Source organism: Phocoena sinus, chromosome 10 (assembly GCF_008692025.1).
Source record: "Phocoena sinus isolate mPhoSin1 chromosome 10, mPhoSin1.pri, whole genome shotgun sequence".
NCBI lineage: Eukaryota > Metazoa > Chordata > Mammalia > Artiodactyla > Phocoenidae > Phocoena > Phocoena sinus.
The window spans coordinates 99,762,564-99,777,977 of NC_045772.1; the positions used below are offsets into that span (position 1 = coordinate 99,762,564).

Below are 15,414 nucleotides of genomic sequence, written 5' to 3' on the forward strand. Positions count from 1 at the left end.
GATTAGTATCCAGTGAACGTTAGTATACACTTGAAAAAGTCCTACATAAAATAACTAAGACGAAAAGTAAACTCACTGTAATGGATTAGTATTTTCAACAGCTGCTGCTATGAATCTGCTTTTCCTCCAACTCACTTGGTCCTCTTCACTAAACCAGAACTGTGAGACCCTCTAGCATGGAAGAAAAAAATCATTCTATCCCCCCTTAAAATGCTAAAACCTCTTCAATAACTCTAAAATCTGAAACACAACTGAAGTCCTCAAACATTTCTCTTAAGACCTCTAACAGTGAAGAAAACAGGTGTGTCTTTAATGCCTTATCCTGACACCACTAATTCCTTTCATCAAGCCTGGGCAAGATGAACAGTTTACATAAACAGGGTGGTATAATCAAAGCATCTGACTGGAACAGAAGAGGCACTAGAAAGATGCTATATAACTGTTGCACTTAGATACTTCCTCTAGATCAAAAGTTACACATTCTCTGTGCTCTAGTTTTAAATTATAACTTAGCAGAAATAATAAAGATATTTTATGTACTTATAATAAATCTGAACTAGCATTTCTAGTCAGACTGGAATATGATCTTACTAAACTTGCATTTTTTCCTCTAATAGTGTCTTTCCTTCATTTGAAACGAAGTTGTTGAATAGCAAGCCTAAACAAGCCTGGTTAGTAAATCCACACAAAACAAAAAGAAGTCCTATAGAGTAAAAGAAATGAAATTACTGATTTTCCTCCCATTTTTCTCATGGAAAATTTCCTATTTAATTTGTACAGGAAAAACCTTAAACATGTATCTTTGAGGAACACAGATCTATCACACAAGTGTGGCCCATGGGCGCGCCCACAGAACACCATTCTCTTGGACTACTCTCCAGTTACTGATCAGCCACAATCTAAACTGAAGATACCCACAAGGCTCTACTGCAGAATACACACAGAGAATTTTCTAAGCATGTGCTCGACCTACCCAACTTTGTTTACGGGCACCAATCTCAAAATGGATCAAAGACCAAAATGTAAGAGCTACAACTGTAAAACTTAGAAGAAAACATAAGAATAAATCTTCATGGGACTTCCCTGGTGGTGCAGTGGTTAAGGATCTGCCTGCCAATGCAGGGGACACAGGTTCGAGCCCTGGTCCGGGAAGATCCCACGTGCCGCGAGCAACTAAGCCTGTGAGCCACAACTACTGAGCCCGTGCGCCACAACTACTGAAGCCCATGCGCCTAGAGCCCGTGCTCCACAACAAGAGAAACCACCGCAGTGAGAAGCTCGCACACCGCAACGAAGAGCAGCCCCCGCTCGCCTCAACTAGAGAAAGCCCGTGCACAGCAACGAAGACCCAATGCAGCCAAAAATAAATTAATCTTCATGACACTGAATCTGAAAATTGATTCTTAGATGACACCAAAAGCATGTGTAACAAAAGACAGTTAAATTGGACTTCATCAAAATTTAAAACTCAGGTCATCAAAGGACATTATCAAGAAGGTGAAAAGACAACCACAAAATGGGAGAGAATATCTGCAAATCATATATCTGATAAGGGTCTAGTATTCAGAATATATAAAGAACTCTTACAACTCAACCACCAAAAGACAACCTAATTTTTAAAATGTGCAAAGGACCTGAACAGACGTTTCTCCAAAGTAGATACACAAATGGCCAATAAGCACATGAAAAGATTCCTAACAACATTAGTCATCAAGAAATGTAAATCAAAACCACAATGAGACGGGGCTTCCCTGGTAGCACAGTGGTTAAGAATCCACCTGCCAAGGCAGGGGACACGGGTTTGGGTCCTGGTCCGGGAAGATCCCACATGCCGCGGAGCAACTAAGCCTGTGCGCCACAACTACTGAGCCTGTGCTCTAGAGCCCAAGAGACACAACTACTGAGTGCCACAACTACTGAAGCCCACACACCTGGAGTCCATGCTCTGCAACAAGAGAGGCCACCGCAATGAGAAGCCCGCGCACCGCAACGAAGAGTAGCCCCTGCTCGCCACAACTAGAGAAAGCCCGCGCACAGCAACGAAGACCTAATGCAGCCAAAAATTAATAAATTAATAATTAATTTAAAAAGGCAATGAATCTACGTGAAGGGCACAGGTTATCAACTGTACTTTTCTTGCAACTTTCCAGCGTATTTAAATTTTTTCAAAATAAGAAATTAGAGGAAAACAAGAAAACAGACATTTTGCTAAATGTCTATTTCAGTCATGTACTGAGTACACTTAAAATCCACATGTCCTTTATTCTAGCACCTAAATTACATATGCAGTATTTCTAAGGAAGGCGGATGATATGAAACAATAAAGAAATGTGCCCAAGATCAAATATGTGAGAAACTTAGAGCCTACCTTAAAACATTACTCATTCGATTGCTGGCCCACAGCTGTACCTAACAGACCATGCTGCCAAACAATTTGAAGCATTTAGTAACGTATCAGTGACCTGCTAGATTCCACGATTATTCTACACTTTTAACATTCCTGTCAAGTTCTCTCAGCCTGCAAAAAATAAATAAATAAATTTTTCTAGCTGCCAATAACAACATTCATTGCTGCTCTACAGTCAAGGAGTGCTTCTTGCTGCATCCTACACTGTGCCAGATAATAGGGATGCTGTAACCAGCACCTAGCTGCAATCTGGCCCCTGATGCGAGGAGCTGAACAGGCTTCTTCTGCGGTTCTGCAGGAAGTCAACACTAACCCTGCCAGGAGTGCAGCAGGAAAAGACTTGCCAGATGAAGGCTGTGCACAGCCCATGGCTTTCCTAACAGCAGCTTGAGTGAACACTTCCTTCGCTGACTATAATATTGCTTCACAACATGACAAATGATACTTTTCAGTCTCAGAAACTAGTTACAAGAACTTCCCTGGTGGTCCAGTAGCTAAGACTCAGCACTCCCAGTGCAGGGGGCCTGGGTTCGATCCCTGGTCAGGGAACTAGATCCCACATGCCGCAACTAAAGATCCCACGTGCTGTAACTTAGACCCGGTGCAGCCAAATAAATAAATATTAAAACACTTCTAATACTCAAAAGAAAAGCAAAATTACCAAAGAAACTTACAAACCTCAATACTTTCTAACGTCACCAACATTACTAAGGGCGTGTGGTGCCTAGAACATGGAGGACGTAAAATAAATGTCCATCAGATGAACTTTATAAATTATTTATTTATTATTTATTTTTGGCTGCATTGGGTCTTCGTTGCTGTGCGCATGCTTTCTCAAGCTGTGGCGAGCGGGGGCTACTCTGCATTGCAGTATGTGGGCTTCTCATTGTGGTGGCTTCTCCTGTTGTGGAGCACAGGCTCTAGGTGCACAGGCTTCAGTAGTTGTGGCACACGGGCTCAGAAGTTGTAGCTCGCGGGCTCTAGAGCGCAGGCTCAGTAGTTGTGGCGCGCGGGCTTAGTTGCTCCATGGCATGTGAGATCTTCCTGGACCAGGGCTCAAACCCGTGTTCCCAGCACTGGCAGGCAGATTCTTAACCACTGCGCCACCAGAGAAGTCCCGTGATGAATGAATTTTAAAGGTACATGAAAAACATTCCTCTTACTTATGACTTAATGAAATACTCTAATTAATCATCCCTTGATTTGACTTTGAAGTAGGTAAAAGATATTATCATCCCCATTTTATAGCTGTATGACTATGGAAAATAATTAATAAAATTTTAAAGAATAACCTGTTACCTTGCCTAATTATGAGAAATAATTTCAACAGTGGTTACTGTAAGCCTAAAATGATTATTTTAAAGGAAAAAACTGTTACTGTTTTTTAGTTTTAAGCCTCAAATGAAACTTCCACAGATTTAATAAAATAGAACCTACACTACCGGCTGAACACATACCGTAGTCTACTATCAGAAAGGTAAATCTCTTAGAGGCACAATCAATCCAGTTGCTGGGATGATAGAGACTTCTGCTCTGTTCTTCTGTTTTCTCATTTATTTTCCTCTGTCAGTTATGTGTTTCATTGGGACAAAGTTTCAAACTATACTGTAGTATTGGTTATATCATATAACAGATCTTTAGTCTGTTTGCTGGCCGGAAATAGTCTGAGATCATTATTCTGTATGACAAAAGCTGGCAGCAATGATTTTTAAACACATTCTCAAATTTGAACTCACTGCACTGTTCATTTTTTTATCAAAATGCATTTGAGAGCCAAATGATTAGTAATTGTAGCACCTCCAAGGTGGCATATCGTCCCATTACACATTCAACTACATTTTTCTAACCAGATCTCTTGCACTTGTCAATCAAAATTTATTTTATTATATACTTCTGATAAAGTTTCTGTGGCAACTCCCTATTACAATTGCCAGAAAATCTTGGACTCAACAAACAATAAGCTTTGTTTCATCTACAAAGAATGATGCTCTGTTTGCTACGTAATCTTGGCTACCATCGTTCCTACTTTGATACATCAATTTGCTGTTAGCTGTTGAATACTGCTTTGACCCTTGAAGGATGTGAGGGTTAGGGGTGTCGAACCTCCTCAAGTCAAAAATCAGTCCAAAATCTGAATATAACCTTACAGCCGGCCCTCTGTATCTGAGGTTCCCCATCCTAGGATTCAACTGAACAACCAACCACAGATCGTGTAGTACTGCAGTACATATTTATTGAAAAAAAATCTGCAAGTAAGTGGACCCACTCAGTTCAAACCCATGTTGTTCAAGGGTCAACTGTATATTCTTGCCTTAGCTGATCAGCTTAAATTGACTCTGATCCAAATTGCAAATAGCCCCTCAGTTTTACACTCATCTTTATCACCTGTAAATATTTACTAGGTGCCCACTGTGCACTAATTTTGTGCATACAAGGGACTGAGCAACAGGAATGGACAATTGCTCCACTTCAAAATGGGCATTCATAATCTGTTAAAGAAAAACTTTATAACCTTTTTGGAGGGAAATTTAGCAGCCTTAACCAAAATTTAAACTCTGCATCTCCAAACATACTAAATTTACAAAATACTCGGCCAAACATACAAAGATACATTTAACAACAAAGATACATATAACAAGCATTACTGTCTGTTTTCAAAAGGAAAAAACTGAACATAATATTCATGTCTGTCAACAGGTGAGCAATTAATAAGATACATTTATGAAAAATGATACTTTGTGGTCATTAAAATGAATAAGGTGAATCTAAAGTACTGAGTTGTAAAGCAATCTATGACACTTTGGTTTAAAAAATAGGCTCAGGCAGGGCTTCCCTGGTGGCGCAGTGGTTGGGAGTCCACCTGCCGATGCCGGGGACGCGGGTTCGTGCCCTGGTCCGGGAAGATCCCACATGCCGCGGAGCGACTGGGCCCATGAGCCATGGCCACCGCTGAGCCTGCGTGCCCGGAACCTGTGCTCTGCAACCGGAGAGGCCACAACAGTGAGAGGCCCGTGTACCAGAAAAAAAAAAAGGCTCAGGCAGAGACGCGGCGTGAGGAGCCCTGAGAGACTCCAGTCCAATCTCGGCCCGGGGTACCCTGGAGGCGGGTCGAAGGCTGGCCAAGGACTCTGCCCACCGCTGGCGCGGGGAGGAGAGCGAGAACCGCCTGAGCCGGGTGTACTTTTCGCGCCCTGCGTTCCCAGGATGGCCCTCAGCCCGCAGCGCTGAAAAAGGGGCAGGGGATCAGAGTTGGCAGGGAGATCCAGGTGAAGTAGGTTCCTCTGCAGATCCAGCGCCGTTAAACCCTGCCAACGCACACTTTTTAAAACATGAAGAAATTAAGGCTTAGGGAACTAGACAGTCACCTGCAACAAGTGGATGGATTCGAAAAGCCCAAGCTCCTTCTAGAACAGCATCCAACCAGGCCGCACATTGCAGCACGTATGCTCTATACAATTCATGACACACATGATGACACCGAAAATAAAGTGGTTGCAGATCTAGGATGTGGCTGTGGAGTGCTTAGCATCGGAACTGCAATGCTGGGAGCAGGGCTGCGTGTTGGATTTGCCACAGATGAAGATGCACTGGAAATATTTAATAGGAATGTAGAAGAGTCTGAGTTAACAAATGTTGACATGGTTCAGTGTGACGTGTGCTCATTATCTAACAGAACGTCCAAGTCATTTGATACAGTAATTATGAATCCTCCCTTTGGGACCAAAAATAATAAAGGGACAGATATGGCCTTTCTGAAGACTGCTTTGGAAATGGCAAGAACAGCAGTATATTCTTTACACAGATCCTCACTAGAGAACATATTCAAAAGAAAGCTGCAGAACAGAAAATCAAGATAGATATTATCGCGGAGATAAGATATGACCTGCTGGCATCATACAAGTTTCATAAAAGAAAATCAGTGGACATTGAAGTGGACCTAATTCGGTTTTCTTTTTAAAAGCCTCCAAAGAGAGAACCAGCTTAAAATCTAATTAAAATGAATAAAAAATGTTTACTAAAAAAAAAAAGGCTCAACAGTTTTTCAACAAACGGTCCTAGGGCAACTGGATATCCACATGCAGAAGGATGAATCTGGACCTCTACCTCACAGCATACATAAAAATTAACTCAAAGTGGATCAAAGACCTAAATATAAGAGCTACAACTTTGAAACCCTTAGAACACAGGAGTAAATCTTTGTAGGCTTGGGCTAGGCACTGACTTCTTAGACACGACACCAAAAGCAAAAGGAATAAAGAGAAAAATTAACTAATTGGACTACGTGTACATCAAAATAAAAAGTATTCACATGTCAAATGACACTATCAGCAATTGGAAATACTATCTATAGATGAGATAATATTTGTGAAACGTTTATCTGATAGGCACTTGCATCCAGAATATATATAGAACTCTTACAATTAAGTAATAAAAAGACAAATAACCCAATTAAAACTGGGCGAAGTAAATGAATAAACATTTCTCTAAAAATACAGGAGTGACCAATAAACACATGAAAAAAAATGCTTTATAGGGACTTCCCTGGTGGTGCAGTGGTTAAGAATCCGCCTGACAATGCAGGGGACACGGGTTCGAGCCCTGGTCCGGGAAGATCCCACATGCCGCGGAGCCCGTGTGCAACTACTGAGCCTGCGCTCTAGAGCCCGCGAGCCACTACTGAGCCCGCCTGCCACAACTACTGCGTCCCGCACTCCTAGAGCCCAAGCCCTGCAGCAGGAGAAGCCGCCGCAATGAGAAGCCCGCGCACAGCAAGGAAGAGTAGCCTCCACTCGCCGCAACGAGAAAGCCTGCGCAGCCACGAAGACCCAACGCAACAAAAATAAATTAATTAATTTAAAAATAACAAAACTTCATATTATTCATCGTTAGGGAAACAAATCAAAACCACAATGAGATGCTATTTCACATCCACTAGGACAACAATAATGAAAAAGACAGACAATAACAAGCACTGGCGAGGATGCAGGGAAACTTGCTGGTGGTCCCATAAACTGCCGCAGCCATTCTGGAAAGCAGTCTGACAGTTCCTCAAGCTGTAAAACAGAGTCACCACATGACCCGACAGCCCTACCTGGATGTATACGCAAGAGAAGTGAGAATACATGTTCTCACAAAGACCTGGACACGAGTGGTCATATAGCAGTATTACTCGGTATAGCCAAAAAGTGGAAACAACTCAAATGCCCATCAATTAACTGAATGGATAAACAAAACGTGGCGCAGCCATACAAGAGAATATTATTCAGCAATAAAAAGGAATGAAGTACTGATATATGCAGCACATAATAACATGAATGAACCGCAGAAACATTTTGCTAAGTCACAGTCACAGAATCCAGTCACAAAATACCACGCATCATACAATTCCACTTACATGAAATGTCCAGAGGAAGCAAATCCGTAGAGGCAGAAAGTAGATTAGTGGCTGTCTTGGGCTAGGAGTAGGGGAGCGGACAAGGGAATGACTGTAAATGGGCAGGTTTCTTTGGTGGGGGGGTGTGTATGATGGGAATGTTCTAAGATTAGATTTTGGTAATAGTTGCAAAACTCTGCAAATACGCTAAGAACTACTGAATTGCATACTTAAAATGGGTGTATTTTTCAGTATGTAAATTATACCTCAATATAGCTATTAAAAATAAGGTACAGTATATATACTGTATTTTCAGTATATAAAGATTATATTTTTCCAAGTGGGGAAAAAAAAAAATGTGTGTGATGTCCACAGGCACAGAACTCCAGGATATACACAAACTGTCAACAAGTCGCCTCAAAGGTAGGGTATCAAAAAAACCTTCTTTTCCAAAGCAGACATTTTTGAGAGTAAAAGAGTATGAGTAATTATACATTTATAATTATAATTAGTAATTACAACAGCAGCTGTAAATCAGAGACAAGAGTAGTGAAACAGGAAAGCTTTCCATACCCCATGTTTTACTTTTGTGATTTCACAGAACCAGTCACTAGTCACCACTTTCCTCCAACTTATGGACATATAAATAGCCTTTAAAGTCTAATTTTATATCTAATAATCTGATGTTTATGTCGGTTTGTTCAGGCAATATTTCCATCAAAGTGCCTCTAACAGCCAAAGAGAGTGATTTCATAGGGAAAGGAGGGGAAGTATAGCCCAAAGAAACCACCTACAACACTCTATCTTTAGAACCTCAAGTTTTACCCTGAAAATTAATTTAACTTTGCATTCTACATTACATTATTACTGGCTCTATTTTAACAAAAACCCCACTTCTGTCTTATAATAATATTCATAATATGAATAAATATGACTGTCCAGGAAGAAACATCCTTATCTTGTAACTCAGCACAGGGGTCTGCAAACTACAGCCTCTGGGCCAAATTCAGCCCGCTGCGTATGTCCGTGTTGCCCGTAAGCTAAGAATGTTTTTTTCATTTTTAAAAGGTTAAAAAAAATCAGAATAATAATATTTTATGACATGCACAAGTTATATCAAATTCAATTTTACTGTCTATAGCTAAAGCCTTACTGAAACAGCCACACTCTTTCATTTACTGCACGTCCCTTTATGTATTCCCTACAGCTGCTTTTACCCTAGAACAGCAAAGCTGAGTGGCTGGGACAGAGACCGTATGGCCCACAAAGTACAAAATATTTATCTCTTGGTTCCTTACAGGATAGGTTTGCTGACTCCCGGCGCAGACCAAACGAAAGGGTCAAATCCCCCAGTTAGGGAAGCACGGGTCTGTGGTTAGAGTGGTTTCTAACACAACTTAACCTCATCTACAAAATGAGGATAACTGAGCACTAAATCAGAAAGTTACTGTGAAGATTAAATGAGATTTAGCCCATATAAGCACTCAATAAACGCAACGACTGCTATCATATAAGATTTTTGCTCTACAACTTTTTTTTTTTTAGCCACACCGCATGGCATGCAGGATCTTAGTTCCCTGACCAGGGATCCAACCCGTGTCCCCTGCTGTGAAAGCGCAGAGTCTTAACCACCGCACCGCCGGGGAAGTCCCTACATTACAACTTTTTTAAGCCTACAAACAAATGTATTACCTCAATCTTGTCTTCACTGACAGGACTTTAAATAATTTCACCATGATATTACCACCTTTTTAAAACTTCTTCATAGCCTTTCTAATGCTGGAAACCTAAACATTTCTAGATTTCTCCTTGTATTAAATAAATCTTCAAAATTTTGAATTTTTATTGATATTGAAACATTAATACGTTGTCACATTGCCAGGTGCAGTACAGTTCCATTTAGTAAATAACCACTGCGTGCCAGAAACTACATTAAATACTCTACATACCATCTCATCTAATTCTCACAATAAACCTACAATCCCATTTCACAGAGGTATCAAACTCAGAGCGGAAGCTATCTGCTCAAGGTCAGACAGCAGAGGAGTGGAAGAGCTAGAATGCAACCACAAGTCCCAGTGCCACCCGCCTCAGCCTGCAGACCTGCACCTCTGGACCACAAATATTCAAATGGTCAGCAGGGAGTCTGGGATTTCATTATTATGGTATTTCAGTAAGTCTCCCAAGAATCTTTTCAGTCAAAATGCCAGTTCACTGGTACTTCCCCCGCCCCACACTGGTATTTTTAGGCAGCAGAATTTCGAAGCTGGTGAATGGATTTTGAAGAAGCCCGTGGGAGCAGCCGATTACGGAAAAGAGTCATCAGATTTCATTGTGTCTGAACTGACTACAGTGTCAGGTAGTCGGGTCAATAGGTATTAATAAAGGAATTTTCTCTAAGTCAACTGACAGATAGATTCACCTTGTCCAAATCCCAAATGTCAATATAGGAGGCCATATTTTCACGTGCACTGAGACCTAAGAGCACATCTGGCTGGAACAAAACATTGCTTCTGGGAAAAGGCACATAAAGATAAATTCGACCTGCCAGAAAGACTCCTTAGAAGTCTAACCTCCTTCATCAGCAGAGAAGTGTTAATATTCTAGGCTCAGCTGTCTTCTACTTGAATGACTGCCACAATCTGGAGCTAACTTAATTGAAGCTAGAGAATGAAGATCCATTTCCGAAGAAGCCCATTTAGTAGAGACAACCAGAGAGAAGGGAGAATTGCTTGGGGAGAGAGAGGCAATGAGAAGGAAAACTTGGCAACCGATCAGATGATTCATTTGGCCCCAGAGAATGCAGCAAGGAAAACTGCTTTACATGAAGCGCTCTCCATTTTGCATGTCCCACAGAGCAAAAGCAAAAAGCATTCTTTTAAGCGAGCCAAACAGAAAGGTTATTTAAAATGAATGACTTGATCCAGAAGTTCAAGAACCCATTTATTCTTTTTTTTTTTTTTTTCTTTTTGGCTGGGTTGGGTCTTCGTTGCTGCGCGTGGGCTTTCTCTAGTTGCGCGGCGAGTGAGGGCTACTCTTCGTTGCAGTGCGCAGGCTTCTCACGGCGGTGGCTTCTCTTGTTGGAGGCTCTAGGCGTGCGGGCTCAGTAGTTGTGGCACGTGGGCTCAGTAGTTGTGGCACACGGGCTTAGTTGCTCTGCAGCATGTGGGATCTTCCCGGACCAGGGCTCAAACCCATGTCCCCTGCATTAGCAGGTGGATTTTTAACCACCGAACCACCAGGGAAGTCCCCCCATTTATTCTTTATAGATTTAAAAAAGGACATTACTCAGAACCACAGTGCACTCCACCTTTTGCTGGATTCTCCTTTCCTCAGCGGTTATAGTTTCTCTCCAGTAACATTACTTATTTCCCTTCTCTCTTGTGTAAAGATGAAAGTACATTTTTTTGCCTAACAACACCAAATAAATATTTCCACTCCCATTCCACTGGATGAAATTAATACTCATTTGTACTTTGCTAAAATGTCCAATTTCTTCAACTGTTTGCCCTAAAAATAATTACTAGGATGTAATCAGTATCAGTTGTTATCATTTATGTGCACAAATGGCATCCAGAAATATCTGGAACACATATTTTGATAATAATTGAGAAAAAGAAGAGAGGAGACTAGAAGTCAAAAGCCCAGTTTTACTTCTAGATTTTAGTTTTGATTACATCATTTACTTGTCTTGTAACTTAGCTATATCACACCCTTTCCGAGCCTTAATTTCCCTATCTATAAAACAAAGATAACGACAGGGGCCGTGCTCTCTTCAGAGTTGTGAAGCTCAAAAGAGATCATGTACATGAAAGCTCTAAGAACACTGCAAAGGATACACAAATGTAAGCCATCATTATTGATCGTTTCATCTTGACAGAGCTCCCTTTTTAAAAGCACAGCTTGCCAACTTCACTCAGTCAAAACATCTCCTTCTACTTTGCCCCGGCTTATATGACATATCAAATTGCCGTAACAAAATTACACTGAATTTCAATTGGAAAACAAGTCAACCCTCTATAAACCTGCTTCATTCTAAAACCTAAAATCAAAGGCAAACTATATATTTATTGACATTTCTTCCAGCAAATCTAAGAAGCAATGATTTATTTTTCAGGAAGCTTGTCTGAAAAATAATTCTTGTTTTCTTCCTACAAGCCTTATTTTCTACACATTAATTATCACAGAAAAAAAAAACCTGAAGGAACTATAGTTCACAGTCTAAAAATACTTCTTGCCCATGACGAATGCAGATATCAGAGTTTAGATTATCGTATTCTACCCTAAAACTCTAAATCATCACTTTTTTTTTTTTCCCTGGTACGCGGGCCTCTCACTGTTGTGGCCTCTCCCATTGCGGAGCGCAGGCTCAGCGGCCATGGCTCACGGGCCCAGCCGCTCCGCGGCATGTGGGATCCTCCCGGACCGGGGCACGAACCCGTGTCCCCTGCATCGGCAGGCGGACTCTCAACCACTGCGCCACCAAGGAAGCGCTCAAAATCATCACGTTTTAAGAGGAGGAAAGGAAAATGAAGAGATTACTTAATATACAGAATACCTTTGGAAGATCCCCCTAAGAAACTTGCCAATGAACGAACAAAGTGACACGAAGACAATGAGAAAAGAAGACATACTTTCCACTGAATATCATTTTGTACCTTTGGACATCTGAGCTATGTGCAGTTAAAAATATGTTATTTTCTTAATTCAGTATAAGTCATGGAGGGAATCTGAAGAAGCCCTATTATTCCAGAGGAGAAAACCGAAGCCAAAGAAGTAGATGAGTGCTTCAACATCGCACTGCTGGACAGTGGAAAAGCTGGGACGAGAGCTCAGGAACCCAGTGGAAGCCTCCAGCGCTTCCCCCTCGCCACAATGCCTTGTGGTAAAACAGCAAGGGCCACCTGATAAACAACTAAAGTACTAATGCAATCCCCTTCAGAACTGTGGCCTTCCAGGGGTCCTCGCGACTTCTATGATACAACGATAATCGTTAATGTTGTCACAGAAGTTCTAAAGCAAAGGGTCAGAGATGCCAATCCTCATTATCAAGACTCATAACGAGCACTAAGAGTTAATCAAGACAGCACAGCCATCGGAATGTGGGCAGTGTGTCTCTTCCCAGGCGTCAGCAGATTCCAGCTCCAGCCGGGACCGGAGCGTGGTGCGGCCTCTATTAACAGTAACTAAGAAAGTCTGACGAGGCAGCATGGACTTAGCACAAAGAGCTGCTTCCTAGCGAACTGACTCAGAGGAAGTAAAAGCAGACCACAGGAAATTTTAGTTGGAAAGAAGCCTTAACAATTCCACTGAGAACTACTCTTGAATAGAACTAAGGATTATCAAGGCCCCTTCTAGTCCTAAAATCCTCAAACATGGAGAAGCAAGGCAGCTTCAGCTCCTCTTCTGAGTAACTCAAGCATACTTTTCCTCTTGGTAAGAAGAAATGTTAACTTCTTCTTTCAGTGGGCACAAAGGCAGGGAAAACAGCAGCATTTCCATAGGAAAGAATAAGAGAAGCCAGAAACGAAAAGTATTCCAAAAACGTCTGAGTCTGTCTGCGTGGAAAGGAAATTTATTACAGGGATTCTTCTCTCCTTCCTAGGTCTCTATGTAGCCTTCGTATTTGAAGAAATACATGCATGTTAGACGTTATTAGGCTTTTACTGTAGCTCTTGATATCTGCCAAACATACTGTAGTCACGTATTAGTTAATCTAAGTATTTTTAAGCACTGGGTAAGTCTGTCTGCCAACAATTAGTTCATCTGATGAAGCCTTTGAAAAAGAGAGAACTTGAGAGAGGATAACAAGCCTGGCCAAGACATAACCTCCAGCCATCACTGCTGTTTGTATTTCTGCAGAAAAATCACAGCATATGGACAAACCATACACTAGGACTTTCTCAGTCAACCCTGGGTCACAAGGTCACATCACGTGGAGAAGTCTCTCTCATCACATCTTCAATCCTGTATCAGGAACAGAAGGCCAGAGAGGCTCAAGTTCCAGCAACTAGCCGACCACTGTCATCTCCAGGGGAATCTACAGTACAAGCACCTAACCTCAGCCAAGGATCTGAGAGTGCTGTTTCCAATTCCATCTCCAATTTCCACTAAATATTTCAGATACAGGAAAAATGTTTGAAGTAGTGTTTGTTCATAATTTTTCTACTTTGTTGAAAATAACTCTGCCTCATGGGAAAATGGTCTCATCATTCAAAGAAGAAAAAAAAAAAGTCACGGGAAACTTGAAAGTCAGATGCTATCCTTCACACTGAAAGGTACTAATACCAAAAACTCTATCCATGTATTTCAGCAAAAACGTCCTAAACACACAACCGGAAGCCAAAAAAGTCAGAGACATTAATTCCACTCCCTCTCGGCAACAAGTCAGTTAACCAGTGACTGAACCTACAGCAGAAGAAACACTTGGTGACTCACACATTCCCCTTTGAGGTCCACTCTAAAATTAAAGAGCTGGTTTCTTTGGGAAGAAAAAGAGGGACAAACTTTAAAATTATCCATTGAAACTTCAGGTCCAAAAACTTAAAAACCTCTTTGCCTCCTGGTCTCAATTTCAAAGTCAATGCCATTCTTCCTTCCAAAAATGAGTCACACCATACATCTGGTAGCCGGGAAATTTACTGCCTTAAATTCACTCACTTAAGACTGACCGAATGCCCACAAGTGAGCGAGCACCATCCGAATTCAACGAGGATGCTGAATTTTAACGGGATCTCCTCCTGGCGCTTCCCTATTTATACCTGGAAACGCAGATTCTTCTTCTCTTGACTTCAGGGAAAAGAAAAAAAAAAAAAGCAGTAAACCAACTTCACAGAGCGCTGCTCTCACGTAAATAAAACCCGATGAAAGAGAAAAACGGGTCTTGTCCGCGGCAGGGCCACCTGGGCGACAAGCTTTAGAGTGGTTTTCAGCTGCTGACCCGCGACCAGGCAGTACCCGGCAGCAGGCGGGCGTGGGCGGCGTGTACGGGCTCGGGTCCAGGCGAAGCCGTGATTCCACCCCACCCGCCCGCATCCACGCTTCGGGATCCCGGCCGAACCTACAGGCCCGGCCCGGCCCGCGCTCACCCCTCCGGAGCACCGACCCTGGGGCGGGATGCCGCCACCACCACGGCCGCTCCGCTGGCCCCCGGAACCACCCTGCACCCCCGGCCCAGGCGGAGCAGCCCCTGACGGACGCGTTCTGACGAGGCCGGACCCACCCCGCGGGTGCCGGCGCGACTGGACACGAGCCGGCCCTCGGCGCGGGCGGCCCCCTGCCCGCACGCCGCCCCCACTCGTCTCCCGCCGCCCAGCCTCCCGCACTCCCCTCGGCTCCCAGCCCGGACCGCCACGGCCCCCTTCAGCCTCCGCTCGTCGCCACCGCTCCTGACCTGTCCCCGCGGGGCGCCGGGCGGCGGCGCGACGCCTCCATCCCGCTGCCCCGAGAGCAGCGACCTCGTCCACACCCGCGCGGCGGCCGCTGGGGGCTAGCCTGGCGCAGCGACCCAGCCCCGCAACAGCACTTCGCACTGTCGCCGCCGCCCATTGGCCATCGCGCTCCCGCCGCTCCGCATCCATTGGTCCGCGCGCCCGCTGCTCCCCACCGACCCCGCGGGTGGGTTGCTAGGGGC

The 15,414-nt window shown here is 43.1% G+C and overlaps 2 protein-coding genes across 8 annotated transcripts in view; one reads left to right on the forward strand and one right to left on the reverse strand.

The window, feature by feature from the left end:
• Positions 1–15,305, reverse strand: part of TULP3 (TUB like protein 3) — a 43,468-nt gene extending 28,163 nt beyond the window's left edge. For 4 of the 7 annotated variants that reach the window (XM_032644979.1, XM_032644982.1, XM_032644976.1 and 1 more), the window contains exon 1: positions 15,175–15,305. In XM_032644979.1, the coding sequence (XP_032500870.1) occupies positions 15,175–15,215 (41 nt within the window). In that variant the 5' untranslated portion in view covers positions 15,216–15,305. The other 3 variants (XM_032644981.1, XM_032644977.1, XM_032644978.1) reach the window with 3 other exon arrangements.
• Positions 5,734–6,769, forward strand: LOC116760300 (methyltransferase-like protein 5). Its single transcript, XM_032644984.1, is given in 2 exon segments — positions 5,734–6,211; positions 6,214–6,769. Coding segments are annotated over 2 exon segments (627 nt in total). The 5' UTR covers positions 5,734–5,736; the 3' UTR covers positions 6,366–6,769.
• Positions 15,306–15,414: the final 109 nt, after the last annotated feature.